This window comes from Haemorhous mexicanus, chromosome 7 (assembly GCF_027477595.1).
Source record: "Haemorhous mexicanus isolate bHaeMex1 chromosome 7, bHaeMex1.pri, whole genome shotgun sequence".
Classification (NCBI taxonomy): Eukaryota; Metazoa; Chordata; class Aves; order Passeriformes; family Fringillidae; genus Haemorhous; species Haemorhous mexicanus.
The window spans coordinates 2,906,157-2,921,276 of record NC_082347.1 but is presented as its reverse complement, the minus strand read 5'-3'; the positions used below and the strand labels follow the sequence as shown (position 1 = coordinate 2,921,276).

Genomic DNA, 15,120 nt, shown 5'->3' with positions numbered 1-15,120 from the left:
ATCAGAAGGCTTAGCTAAGAATAGAAAAGGAATGAATGACAAAGGTTTGCTCTGACTGAGACAGTCTGGACAGCTGGGCTGGGATTGGCCATTAATGAGAAACAACCAGAGACCAATCCCAGATCCACCTGGTGCATTCCACAGCAGCAGATGAGGATTGTTTGCATTTTCTTCCCCTGGCCTCTCAGCTTCTCAGGAGGAAAAATCCTAAGGAAAGAATTTTTCATAAAACGTGTTGGTGACTTATATGTGTGTGTGTGTGTGTGTGTGTGTGTATGTATATATATAAAGAAATATATAACAAAAATACATATATAATACATACAAATATAAATAAATACATATTAAATGTATTTATATGCATATAAATATAATACATATGTATTATATCTGTAATATATATATGTATATAATATACATATATAATGTATATATATGTATGTATGTATGTATACATTATATGTGTGTGTATATATACACATTTTATACATATACATATATATATAAAAAGTAATTTAATTAGGAAATTGCTGGCTTCTGATCATGAATTATAACATCTCTATTGTCTCACCCTTCTCATGAAACTGAAAATAGAATAAAAGTCTAAAAAATGCCTCTCAGTTGCCCCATCTCTAGGTCAAGAAAAAATATTGTACACTGGGGTACTGGCAGCCATTGGCACTTTTAGACTAATTCTACAAGTGAAAATAAAACAGCCCAAGTAAAGCTAGGACATCATGAAAGTGAATTTGGTTTGCAGGCACAGATACTGCAGCGTGAGTCTGCAAAGGGAATGACACTGAGTTTTTTCACAGGCAGCAAAAGAGATCAAACATGTCATTCCTCTAAGTCCCTGTCAAAAAAAAAATTATACTCTTGCACACTGTTGATCAAAAGAAATCATTAAAACATGCCAGTTTTTGGAGGATTTTGCATTCAAATATTAGTCACCTGCTAATTATAGAAATGAATGCTGTATATATTAGTTCATAATTAAATAAGGAAAATTATACTAAAAGAGAAAATAAGGAAGAAAGGGAAATATTTTTAGAGTAATTAACATCAGATTAAACCTGGACAGATTTCTAGCTGGTGTAACTGAAAATGCAAAATATATTACATTAAAATTCTTAGAACATTAAACAGATTATGTAATAAACCCAGCATATTCCTACATAAATGAACATTTCCAGATAGTTTGATGTGATTATGAACTTTCTCCTGATCCCCTGAATTCAATTAGAAATGTCTTATCACTTAGCTGTTTTGCATGAGGAAATCTCCTGTCTAGACCAGGAGGCATTTGACCAAATTTCTTCTTGCTGTGACTTGTGAAGCCTCAGAGCAAGAGCCAGCTTCAGTCTGTGCCTCCAAACCAGTGTTTGTCCTGGCCATGGAGCACTGCAGCTGCACCTGGATGCACTTCTCACTCTGCCCACTGCACTGCCTCACACACCTGCAGGAGCTCCTTGCTCCAGCCATTGCAAACTGCCTTTTTGGGGAAAAGCTTTTTGTATTACCTGTAGAAGACAAATCAGTTTGCTCAGACCTGGATTTGTGCAGGTTTTAAGCCCAGAGTTTTCCTGCTTCTATTGAAAACTGAATTTTAGAAACACAACAAGAAGTAAATAAGGATGTAGCCAGTCCTTAGTGTATTCAATTTGCTGAAAAAACAAGGTTCAGAAAATGCATCTTGTCTGAGATCTTATAGAAATTTAATTAAAGAACCAGCAGTTATCCCAAACCCCTGATCATTTAGCCATTCCATCTTACTGCTGGTTATGCTCTTGACCAACAGTTTCCAGATAGCAGGGAGAAAAGATGGAGGCAGCAAAAAATTTTAGCTGACAAACTCTTCTGCTTTCTTCAGGAGACCAAGGAGACAGAAGTGGCCAAAAGTTCAGATATTCCACTGGAGGTTTGAGGAGACAGGAGTTTGTAAGGCTTGGGGGTGAACATGTGACAGCCACAAAGTAGAAAAAGTTGGAAATTGCTCTGGTGGAATAAATACCCTGGTTTTGTCTGATTTTGGGACTGTAGTGGTAGATGTTGTGTGGTTAGCTATGGTAGGAAAAGGCAGCCAGCTTGGAGTAGGTAGGGAAGGAATTGGGTGAATGAAGCTGCTCCTCCCTGCACTGGTCCCTTGTTGTCTGCTGCTGCAGGGCTGCTCATTGCACACAGCTTCAGAGCAGTGAGGAGAGCTGCAAGGTTCCAGGAGCTGTGGCAGGGAGCTGAGGGTGCTCCAGGATCCCTTCCTTGTGGCACTGGAGTCCCTGGGGTCGGTTGGATTCAGTCTGCACAGGGACTCAGCCACTGCCCTGCAGCTCTAAATGCAGCTGTGGCATTGCCCAGGGAGCTGCATGGGGTGAGACCAAGCAACCACAGGAGTAGTTGGAGCTCCTGTAGGAGGAGCTGGAGGAGTAAACTCCAGGCTGTTTGTGTCATGTGTGTGTGTGCTGTCCCTGGTGGGACAGCCCCAGACCCCACACAAGTATTAAATGTCATACCTCCTTGCCTTGAGCACCTTGCCCCACTCTGCCAGGGCCTCTCTGCTCTCTGCCTGCCCTGGGAGCCCAGCTGTGCCAAGCAGAGCTCTGAGCTGGCTGCTCTGTGCCCCTGTGAGCCGTGCCAGGGGCTGGGAGCCAGGCACAGCCTGGTACCAGCCCCTCCCCAGGGGCTGCCCAGCAGCTGGGAGCACCAAACAGCCTGATAGAGTTTCATCTCCTCAGCTTTTCTGCTCTCAGGCAGCAGGTCTCAGCAAATTGCTTTAGGGATCAAATTCTCATTAAAGCCTGTGTAAAACTGGAGTTTCTCTGATTTCTCACCAGCCAAATGGATCATTTTCCCATGCTGGTGGCAAGAACTGGTTCTAGTGTTGCAAGGGAAAGTTAAGCCATTGGTGTTTTACCCTTGCCCTGTGTCTTTTTAGGAAGGCAGAACCATGTAAGAATCAGGGAGTGGCAGCTGCAGCAGAGGGAAGAAATGGGGCTAGGAGGGCATTGCCATTGCACTTTGAAGGCATCACATTAATGTGCAGAACAAAATGCTGCAGAACAGAGTTAAATTTTGAAATATTGCAAGCTGATGGCACAGTCCAGTACTGTTTATAGACAGCTGAGTTTAGTCAGCAGATTTTCATATGGATTTCTTTTTCTAGAATCATTGCTGTCCAAAAGAAGTCGTGGTATGTTACAAGAAATTAATAGTTTATGCTTGCTGTAGCCATGATGGCCTACAGATGAAATCAAATAATGCTGATAGAGGCAACTACATCTTTTTCCCCTCTACTCCAAAAGTGCAGATCTGTCTGAAGTGATCTAACCAACTAACATAAATAGAACTTAGAGCAATCACTTTCAAGTTGTATCTAACCAAATTAACCTTGTGTCTGCTTTAGATCCTAAAAAGTTTCCTGTGATTGCAGTGTATGATTTTTTTCCCTGGCTGATGTGCTGAGGATATTAACTTCTTACAGACTACTTCATTAAGAAAGATGGGCACTTCCTCCTTTTCAAATGCCTGCTTGCAGAAGAAAGTACAACAGAGGAAGGAATGCAATTCCTGGGACCCTTTGAAGTTAATCATGGACAGGTTTTCTCCCACATTTCTCTGGAAGTGACCCTGGGTATGTAGAAGGAGGCACAAGAGTAGCACTTGGTGAAAGCAGAAGCATTTTACTGCACCATCAGCACTGGGTTGTCATTGCTGGCAGCTGCTGCCCTGCCCATGGCAGCCCTGAGTGTCCTTGCACAAATGCAAGTCTCTGGCAGGGAGCTGTGCAGGCTGGCTGCAGGAGCTTGGCTGCTCATTTGAAGGAGTTACATTCAAAAATACATTTTAAATTAGCAAACATGGAAGGCAGGGTTCCACGGCCCCTGTTTCCTGTGTGTTGCCCCCACACTTCAGTCTTTGCTGTTGTAAACCTGTTCTGTGTGCATATTTATGCTTTTATCAATTAACAACCAAACCAACAGCACCAAGTTCGCTTTGCTGTGAAAATTTGATCACCAACATTCAGAGGCTGAAGGACCAAACCTCTCCTAAAGAACAGAAATCTCTGACAGAAGTGAGAATGCACCCCTGTGTGCAGAGTATAACCTTGGAGGTTTTTGCTTGTTGGGTGGGTTTTCTTTAAGGATTAGCAAGAACAGAAAGGAGTTGTTAATGTGGCTTTCTGAAGAACTGTGTTTATCACAGAAGCCATAAACCTATTTCTGAATGTGATTACAACAGTGGTGTAGGGCAAAGTGTTGTTGTTGTGGTTCAGGCAAATATTTCATCAAGTGTCACACAAAGAAGAAGCCCATGTAGCCATGGGGTACACTGTAAAACTAGGCTGCAGTTCAGCTCACTGAGGAGACTGAGGGAAAGAGTACAAAGGTTCAGGCCCTGGGTTGGAGTCAAAAGTGTAGCATTGCAGCTCCTTTTTTGGCAGCTTTCCTAGAACATGAAACTTTTACAGGCAGTAATTCACACACTTGTTCAGTACAGTAGCCAGATATTTAAAATTATTGTCTCTGGTAGCTAAAAATTCAAGCTTCTCTTCAGTGGTGTAATGCTCTGTACAAAGCATGATGTATATAATGCATCTCTAATAGTTTATATTTCTATAGGCTGAGTAGATTGGAAACCTGGCTATTTCTCCTGCATTTAATGCACATTGTTTAGTGTGCATGGTGTGCAAAAGGGGAGTAGGCAGTGGTGCCTGTATTAATATTGTCACTGTATAGATTGAAGGGTAAAAGACTTCAATCTGGCCAAAGCAGAGCCAGGAAATGTGCTGAGTTTGTGTCTGAAGTGGGTTTGTACCATTCTGGTGGAACTCTGTGGCAGATGGAGAAGTGCAATGCAGCTTTCCTCCTGCTTGCCTTTGCTCTGCCTTGGCAGTGTTGCTGCTGGGTGGCTGCACTTTGTCCTGCACAACAAACAGCATCTCCTCTCCATGGCAGCCTTGCTGGAGGTGCAGGCTCACAGCATTTTGTCTCTGTGCTGGATCTGTTTGGCCCCATCATTTCTGACAGTCTGAGAGCACAGCAGCACCCTGCAGGGCAGGGCTGTTACCTGCATTTGACCTGTGGCAAACTGAGACCTAAAGAAGCTGAGGGACCTGTTCAGGTAACACAAAAGTCTGGGACAGAGCAGAGCTGGATCATGGTCTCCTAGATCTTATCAAGTAATTTAACTCTTGGGCCTTTCTGCTACCTGGGAACATTTTTTGGCAAAAAAGGGGAATTGCATAGAATGTAAAAATTCCCATTAGATTCTAAGCACCTTTCTATATGAATATGAGTTCTAAAATCCTGCATCTGTTGTAGTTCAGATTTCTCTTTAGCAGGATTCAGTGGATATACATACACTTAGCATGTATATTCAGTGAATATACACCCTGACAGTTAGTAGGAGCTTGTAGAGTCAAAATAATCTGATGTTAGGATAGTAACTCATGGAAATCACCACAAACAGGAAGGCTAGGGGAGCTCTACTCAAATGTTGGTTATCATATATTACATTAAAACAATTCTGTTGCCAACTTAATGCCAACACTAGACAAATTTCCCAATTTAATCCCAGTTTTGTAACTTTTACTAGATTGCCTTTTTGGCAGGAGGACTCTAAATCCATGTAACAGTTTCTCTAAGAAAGTGGCATCCATTGCATCTCAGCATCTGTTCCCAAGCTGTAACACTCCTTAACTTCACAGTCTCTTCATATTAATATAAACTTGTCTTGGTCTCAAATCTCTTTTCATTTCTAGTACAGAGAGAGAAGCTTCCATGGGTAATTCATTTAGTTTTATTACTGTGCAGGATTTTGAAGTTTAATGACATCATTTTCCTATTTTACATTATTTGTATAATAAAATGTTGAGGAGATAATAGCATTAATTTCCAAGTTTTACCTGTAAAGCTGAATTTCCTCTGTTAACAGAGGAAATATTTATGGATTTATTTATATTGATGAAGCCTGTGAATGCTTTCAAATACCAGGGGGAAAGAATTTGTTTCCATTACACATTTATATTTTTCCATTTGCCAAAATCTCCCCAGAGTCTCCCTCTTTCCTTTTCTCCCCACACATGTTTTTGTTTCTACATGACTCATTCTAACTGCAATTACTGAGATATTTTATTTGTAGGGCAGATGAAAGGCCCAATGGACTGGAGAGGCAGATTTTGGGAAGTGGAGATAAAGCTGCCTGTGCTCTCCTTTCATCAAGTGCTGCAGTTACCTGACCCTCCCTGAGGTTATGAGACTTGGATGCTTGCTCTCCCAGCATTTGAGTGTCAGTCTCCAAGAGAAAACTCCCAGTAAAACCTTCTGGGGGTGGAGAGGAGTGGATGGGGATCTTTGTCCTTCTTGTCCTCTTTCACTTTGCAGAAATCCTGAAACATCCACTACAGCAAGGACAAGAATGCAGGAGATTTTTGTCCTAGCTTCTGGGCAGTAGAGTGATTCTTTTGATTTCTCTGTCTCAGTCTGTCTCTGTTCCTTTTCTCCATCACAATCTGGAAGAAAAAATTCTAACAGCTTCCTCAGAGCACCCTAATCATTGAGCTGAAATGCTCTTTGAAGTGTCCTGCTAACTGAGGGCCTGTTCTTGCTGCCTGAAGTCTGAAGTTTTATTCTTGGAGCTGGAGAAGGTGGTTTTCTGCCAGCTAGCCTATCTTTCTAGCTTTTCTAGCCCAGTTCCCCTTGTTACAGAAGCTGTTCTGAAAGGTGGAATTTCCTGCTTTTCTGCTGCTGTTAAAGAATGCTGAATTATTTGAGCAGCCTGGTTCAGCACCAACAGGGCACATACCCACTGGCAAGAAGTGAAGGCTGTCCTTAGGGGAGTGCAGAATCAGGAATTCAATTGTCTTTGAGCCAAGGGAGACACTGAGTCAGGTCTCTGTCCTGGGATTTGTCCTAACACCTTCCTGGGATTGCATAAAGCCATCAGTGCCCCTTTGTTTGAAAGAACTGAGCAAATCCCACTGAAGATGTTTGGGTGTAACTGGATCCCATTTTTTTCAGCCCTCCTGGTTGTGATGAAATTTCACCTGGCACAAGAACTTGCCACCATCTGCAGAAATGAGGGGTATGACCATTTTTTCAGGTAAAAATGACAGCCTGTTGCTGCATGGACTTGATCAAAGTTGCAGTTAGAATCTTGGCAAAGTCATATTTGTATTTCTGTCAGCACCTCCTGGTCATCATGGCTGTGGAAGCCCAGAGCCTAATCTGTTCTGTCTCATGCAGCATCAGCAAAATTCCCAGCTCTGTTCTGATGCTGGATTTCTTTATTGCTGGTGATGAATGATGTACTGGGTGAAACAGAAGGAGTACATCTGGATTAGCAGATATCATGCTGAGTGCATAATGCTGACACTTAGGAAAATCTCATCTTGTGAGCTGAACATTTTTCATATGGAAGTCAATTTTAGATAATAAATAGAGCACCAGAATGCAAATCCCTCCTGTTCATTACTGCCCTTTATGTAGCAGTACAAGACAGTACCAGGACTTTAAGGCACAGGCTTGTCATCTGCAGCATTTGTTCTGGATGATCCCTGCATGCCCTGCAGGTATTGTAAATGGGAATGAACTCTGCTATTGAAATGTGGGGCCCCAGTACGATGCTCTAAATAAAAATACACCAGAGGACACATTTCTGAGAAGGAATTTTTAAAATACTGTGTAGGCAATACAAGGAAACCAACATTTGAGATTCTTACTGGATGCTCTACTCCATGATGCAGTGATCTCTCACTCAGAGGAGACTTGCATTTGTGTTTCTGACAGAGTAAGCCCTGCCCTACCATTACAATAATTGATTTCATACAGATATTCTGTGTGTGGAATGAAAATGTCTCCTTTTTTAATTCTGTGTTAAGTGTGAGAGGAAAAAACAGGACAAAATATATGGGTGTGAATGCAGCACTCCAGCATATTAATCTCATGATGTTGATTGTTCTGTACAGTGTAAAGCAATAGGAATTTTGGAAAATACTCTTCATCCTGGCATCTGTCAAAATAGTCACTGCCTTCACTGGGGAGAAAACTCAGGCTTGAATTTGTTGGAGTAGGCTTTTCTCAGATGAGAAGAGTAAAATCAGAAGGCATTGAAGTTGGGAATTGAGAGGAAAATGAGGAAACCTTTATTGATTTTAGTTCATTGCCATTGGCATTCTAATTACTGTAACAATTAGAGACGTGCCACCTTTGAACTTTTCCAGTGTTTGAGGAATTTGAGAATCAAGATTTAGGTTTGGTCTCCTATAGAATAGCAAATAAGTGCATAAATACCTTTTGGTGCCAGCAGATAACTTTGACAGGTAGTGATGATTGTTTCTAAGGGGTCACCATGCAGTTCACTCCAGATCCTGACTGGTATCTCACAGGAGCTCTCTAAATAATTTGTCTTACTAGCAGAGCAAGTACAAATTGTAACACTTGTGATTACATTTCTCTTTGATTTAAAACAGAGTGTATGAATGTGTGTGTGTGCAATGAATTGAGCAACTTGTGAAGCCAAAAAGTAAAAGCCAATGTCCAGAAGCTTCCATGAAAATAAAGAAGTTTTACATTCTTAGCAGCCTTTGAGATGATCAGAAATGAAAAATGCTGCTCAGTCACAAAGTGAATTTTCTCCAGCTGCATCCCTCATGATTTCTGTTTAAAGTTCAGTTTGCTATTCCAAACCAGTACTCACATGAAAGCTCCCCCTGCAAAGCTGTGCAGCAGCTCACCCACACAAACACCTTTTTCTCCACATCATCATATATGTCTTGCTCATGAGTGACATTTACTTTAATAACACTCGATTCTCTTACCTGCTGACCACTTGGTTGATTAGCATCCTCTCTGAAATGCAGTTTTCTTTCCAGGTCCTTCACAAGTGCAACTTTGTTTTCCCTAATGGAATCTTCTGTTGCCAATGGCAGAGGCTTCAGGTTTTTCTTTAATCCCTGGGTTGGGCTATAAAAAGAAAATTCTGATACTAACATGCAGCAATCACTATATATATATATATATATATATATATATATATATATATATATATATATATATATATATATGATTTTTGGTCATCTGCATGCTATAATATGTTATGGTGGAACCTATTCTTTATCTACATAGGAGCCAAAGCACAAATCAGGATATGATTTTTTTTATTTTTTGGTACTATCTTAATGGGGCATCCCATTCCCATGCAGTAGAAATTAAAACCACACATCTTAAAGAAAGCAAGTAATGCTGCAATAAACATCTGAGTTCCATTTATATTTATCCTGCAATAATGATGTCACAGTAAATGCTAAAGAAATGAGTGTAGGTGTTACCTTAGGTGTACAATGTGTACATTTGACTGCTGTCAGGCAATAATTTAAAAGTTTATACAATTTCTCATTGATCTTTATCTCACATTTTCATTGACCATTTACTCTTTCCATGAACTTTTACTTCTTTAATTTCTCTCACCCTTTTATGACACCCAATATCAACAATTCAACAATTATTTTTTTGTTTTTATTTTCTAGATGTGGTGGGCTTGATTTTAGTAAGGTTTGAAAATAGTTCAATTCTTAAATCAGAATTTAGGAGACTGTGAGAGTGCAGGAGGCTGTGAGAGTGCCGTGCTGGAGCTCAGCACATTCTCTGAGCCCCCACATTCTTGTATATCTGTTTGTACACTCACATCTCTCTCTTCAGTTCTGGCTTTCTACAGAAGGTATTTGTCACCCTGTTCTTCTAAAGTTCTTCTGAGCCTTCTGATGTTTACATTTTTGTGATGGAGTTTCTCAGGCCCTTTTCGTGTCAATAATGATTGTTAGCATTCCTTTCTGGAGGAGGGGAGAATTGATGGACTGTTGGTTTGACCAGTGTGGTTGGAGAGGTGGCAATTTCATCCTCCAACCCATGGTCACTTTTGGAATTCTATAAATATTGAGGTCCAGAAACAAACTAGCCCTTTTTGCCTTGGACATCTCAGCATGTGTCATTCATTTTGTGTCGTATTGGGACAGGTATTATCCCTGCTTTTCTTTACTGGATGTAAAGGTTGGATTAAATACCCAGAATATCTGAATAACTCACTTTTCTATTTCACAGAAGACTTGCATTTCAGTGGCTCCCTGTCCTGGGTTGGCTAGATGATGCTTTTATCCCCAATTGTCTCGTTCTGTGAGTTCTCTCCAAAGTTTGCCCTGAACCAGGACACTCCCCCACCGAACACCTGGACAGAAACACATCCCAGATTCCTCAGAGCATTTGTCCCTGCTTCTGTGCGTGTGGCTGGCGCTACTTACGTGGCTGGGGTACTCCTGGGCAGCCCCATGGCATTGGTGGATGGTGCAGCAGGCAGGGAAGGAAGCACAGCACTGAGGAAAGCCACGGGGTTCTGGATGCGGGCGCTGGGGGAGAGGGGAGCAGGAGCCACGCTCTGGGGCTGGAACTGCTTCACTCCACACACCGGGAGCGTTAGCGGGGGCACCGCGGGCTCCTTGGGGCTGGGGAGACACTGCTGGCCTCCTGAGGACCTCGGTGGGTTTCCTGGGAAGTTCTCCGTGTGGTTTGTTCTCTGGGCTGCCTGGGGGATGCAGCTGAAGGTGCCTGAGGAGCTGGCAGAGGGGCTGGCTGGCGGCGTTTGCGGGGCCAGGAGCTGCTTGGGGCGGCCGAAGCCGAAGGCTGGAGGGCCACAGGCTGAGCTCTGCTTGTACAGGACTGAGCTGGACTGCTGGTAGAGGGAAGTAGCAGAATTCACCAAAGTGGTGCTGAGTGACAGCTCTCTCAGAGATGCCTGGTGCACCTGCTGTTGTTCAAGCAGGACCTGGTTGTGGAGCTGTTTTAACTGGCTCTGATCGCTGCACAGAAAACAAAGATGAACAGAATTGGTTAGGAGCCCCCAGTGAGGCAGCTGGCTGTGTATGAATTCAGACAGAAAAATTCTATGTCCTGTGATACAGTAAGAGACAGGAAACTGCTACATGGCATATTCTCTAACCTTATGAGAGAATAATATTAGTTTTCTACTAAAATAACATTTTCCTTCATGTTCCCTTCTTTGCCAGAGGCACCAAAGCTTTTTGTCCACAAATTATTTGACTGGAAAAAATTCTTACATTTTAGTATGTGAAATATAAATATAAATCTTACTCAAAGATATTTAAGGGATATCATTGCCAAAGTCACCTTAGTGTCTCTTTGCTTGTGTAACTAAGAGTGAGATTTGGTGTATCATAATTTAAATGAGTGTTTGTAAGGCAGGTTGCATTATTTACCTCCTGCTGAAGTGGTTTCTGAAACCAGCACTTTGACTGGTAAATCTTTGTAATAATCCACCCCAGGATGTGCTACCAATGGAGTTTGGGTGGTGTTTCACTGACAGGCAGGAGTGGATAACTCAGAGAGAACTTGCATTCCATGCAGTTGTTATTTTTCTAGATGCTATCTACTAGATAGTTTTTCAGGGCTTTCTTACTTTGCAGTGAAGGAAAATAATTTTGCCTTGTCAAGAGGTTTATTTAGTTATTATGTATATGGAAATACAGCACATGGAAACAGGAGAGCTTTTTCCCTTCCAAAACCAGAAAAGACATAGAAAATATGGAAAATGATTGTGTAATAAACTGTGGAGTGTTAAATACCTACTGAGAAAAAGTGGAAAATGTGGACGTAGAGACCAAGCACAACTGCTCTTGACAAAGCAAATACATACTCAACATAACTGGTTTTAGTTAAAAGACTTCATTTATACAATGTACCAAACAAAAATCACATTACAGGCAGATAAAGACAGCAATTTCAAGCTTTCATGAAGCAGAATGGTAGAGTTGGTAGTTCTGGGGGCCTGATTTTGTGCCCTTCATGTATACACCTGCATAATAAAGCAATTCTTTGTAACACAGCTTTTTTGGGAGGGGGAGCTGAGAGAAATTCTGCTTTATGCATGTATTGGGTACTTAAATACTTCTTCTGCCTCCCCCCAAAACTCAGAAAGTGTGTAGGACTGTGAATGTGGGCTTCACAAATTCAAGCCCTGTGCTCTGAGCTCTTCCTCTGCTACAAGGAATGTAAGTTCTGTCCTCTCCTTGTAATGTTCATGCTGTGAAATTACATCCTGGCTTGAGAGTACCAGGGAATTACTTTATGGAGTCCTTCCTGAGCCCCTAGGAAAAGCCTCTGCCTATTTAAGAAATTAAAGGAAGATGTTTGGGTGCTTGTTGTTAAATTATGTGTGGGAGGTTGAAAAAAAATGCTGAAAATACTTTTCATAATAAACTGCAGTGTGAATTCCATAAATTGTCCTCTAAGAAAACTACATTACTTCTTCAAATTTCCCCCTGAGCTCCCAGTGCACCAATCACTTTGTAGTGAAGTGGTTTCACATTCTCAAGCATTTCCAAGTACTTTATCAGTTTTGGGGGGAGATGACGTTTGTGGGACATACAAGCCATGAGGCATGGCCTTTGGCATGACAGCTGCTTGCCAGTCTGTACTGTGTGTAAGCCTGAATTTGTCTGCTTTGGGCAATATTTCATACCCAGAGTTGAGTGAGATATGTTTGAAGAACCTACTTTTATTTTGCCTGCAGAAGATCTGTGTTCTTCACCTCTTGATTGCAGCAGAAAACACTGTGGAATTAATAACACTTCAAAAGGGAAATATCTTCCTTTTTAAATTGGAGGTCCCTTTTCCTGACAGGGATATGCAGAAAAAATAATCTAGTGCTGGAGAATTTGTTTTCTAAGATTATGGTTAGTTAATGCCAATACAATGTAATCTTTTTATTCTGCATTTGAGTTTTCACTCTAGTGCAATAGTGTTGTGGTCAATGAATACTAAATAATATTGTCACCGACATGTTCTATGAAAAATCCTTTCCTTAGGATTTTTCCCCCTGAGAAGCTGAGAGGCCTCAGGAACAAACTGTAAACAATTCTTATCTGCTGCTGTGGAATGCAGCAGGTGGATCTGGGATTGGTCTCTGGTTGTTTCTAATTAATGGCCAACCCCAGCCCAGCTGCCCAGACTGTCTCAGTCAGACACAAACCTTTGTTATTCATTCCTTTTCTATTCTTAGCCAGCCTTCTGATGAAATCCTTTCTTCTATTCTTTTAGTATAGTTTTACTATAATATATATCATAAAATAATAAACCAAGACTTCTGAACATGGAGGCAACTCTCTCATCTCTTCCCTCATCCTGGGACCCCTGTGAACAATGCATCATGATATCAGTGATGCTCCTGAGAATGAGACTTCTGTTTACTTACAGCTTTGGTTTAGCCAGTACTGGGGGAGGCTCCTTGGATGGTGATGTTGGCTCTGGTATTTTCACTGGCTGTCCGTTTATCTTCTCTGGGAAGTGGTTGGGTCTGGTTTGGTTTGTGGTGCCAGGTCCATCCTCTGAGGATGACTCACTTCCTTTCTCATCTTCGGGCAGCTTGAAGTGGACACGGAGCCCTGCCTTGGAGCTGGACCTGGGCTCGTTGTGGTTCACAAGAACTCCTTCCAGTTTGGGTCTGGGGGCTTGGCTTTGGTGGCTGGAAGGAGGCTGGGGGGGAGCCTGGTGCTCAGTAGCCACAAAGTCGATGGAGCTCGTTGTGTGAAGGGCAGCAGTGTTACTGCTGTCCTCGGGTGCTGGAAGAGGAAAGGTCAAACCTTTGGGATATGTAAATGCCAGAAATCAGGGTGAAATGAAAGCACAAAAGTTACAGCTCAAAAAACTCACTCTGGTGTCCTTCCAGCTGTTGCACTCACTTGTTTGACCTTGTTTGTTTAAGAACAAATTCCCTTGTAAAAGGAATATTGTAAAGGTAGAGGGGAAAGGGACACTGCTCCAGTTTGGGAAATCAATCAGTGGTCTTCAGCCAGGTCCCCAGTGAATTATTCCCCTACATCTTTGAAATACAAACATTTGTTTTATCCCAGAGACTTCTCACACTTTTTAGCTATGAAGAACATTGCCAGACCTTGAGCTGCATTGGAGCCAAGAGCACACAGCACCACTCACAGCCTGCTCTGCTGTGTTCAGCAGGAGCAAAGGACTCCACTGGCTCTTACCTTTGACAGTCAGACGAGCTATACTGGACACTGTGCCATATTTATTGCTTGCAGTACAGGTGAAACTGCCAGAATCTTCTGAAAATACTTCAGCAATGACGAGAGTACAAATCTCCTCTGCAAAGCACCAGAGCAGGGTTAGCCCCCAAAGTGAACACGCAGTGAGCAAACACACAGAACCCTGACTACCTTTGGGGAGATTTCCTTAGGGACTTCCACCTTGCTCAGTTTGTTCCTAGTTCCATCAGTATTATCAGTTTTGGCAGCCTTTGTGTGTGCAGCAGCTGTTATCAGCATTGTCTGCAGCAGCTGGTACCCTCTGTGCTCCAGCATGCCCAATGAAAGCAAAGAACAGGTGTCAGCAGTGTGTGGAAAACATTAGAAAATGTTTTCCTAACACATGAAGTACAGACTTAAAAGGACTTAAAATTTAATTTGGAACAATATAGAGTGTACTCCACACTCTCAGCTCACTAAAATATAGGTATTTTTTATCTCTGATGATTGAAAGATTCATTATAATTGACTGGGAACAATTCAAGTGGAGTCACTCGTAAAGGGGATAAATATAAACCACATACACACAGACTGTTGTTTCCAAAAGTACACTGCAGATTTGCAGATAGAGGGGATGGTGCCAACTGTGCTTACACAAAGTTGTCTTTTGACTTCTTTGTGAAGATGACTAAAGGGCACCAAAAGTATGCTAGCAAAATTGTACTGGGAAAAACTATATTCCATCTAGAAAAGTCAGTCTGGGTTTATGGCATTCCTGTCTGACCAGTGTGGGCAGCAGTGCCAGCTAATAAATACCTGTCATGATGGGATTTGAAGTCTTTTGGTTTGGCTGAGTAGCTGGGAAGAGAAGGGACAGCAACACCTAAAGGGATTTTAAATGTGGGCTGATAAAATTTCTTCACCTACTCAGTGACTAGTTTTCTACAATTTTGCAATAGACTTTCCTAAAACCCTACAGGATAAATATTCCATGGGTGCTTTTGCACTCTTAAACTGTTTCATGTCATCACCAAGGAAAACCCAACAGAAACAAAGAGATTGTTTCCTGTCAGCTATAG

At 41.9% G+C, this 15,120-nt stretch overlaps 1 protein-coding gene across 1 annotated transcript in view; it reads right to left on the bottom strand.

Moving 5' to 3' along the window:
* The window catches only part of MYPN (myopalladin), a 57,718-nt gene that overhangs the window by 15,178 nt on the left and 27,420 nt on the right, over window positions 1-15,120 (bottom strand). Inside the window, exons 9-12 of the mRNA XM_059850821.1 lie at window positions 14,045-14,161; window positions 13,255-13,621; window positions 10,289-10,843; window positions 8,813-8,957 (exon numbers count right to left, since the gene is read on the bottom strand). Coding sequence (XP_059706804.1) covers window positions 8,813-8,957; window positions 10,289-10,843; window positions 13,255-13,621; window positions 14,045-14,161 — 1,184 coding nt within the window. The remainder of the gene's footprint in view (window positions 1-8,812; window positions 8,958-10,288; window positions 10,844-13,254; window positions 13,622-14,044; window positions 14,162-15,120) is intronic.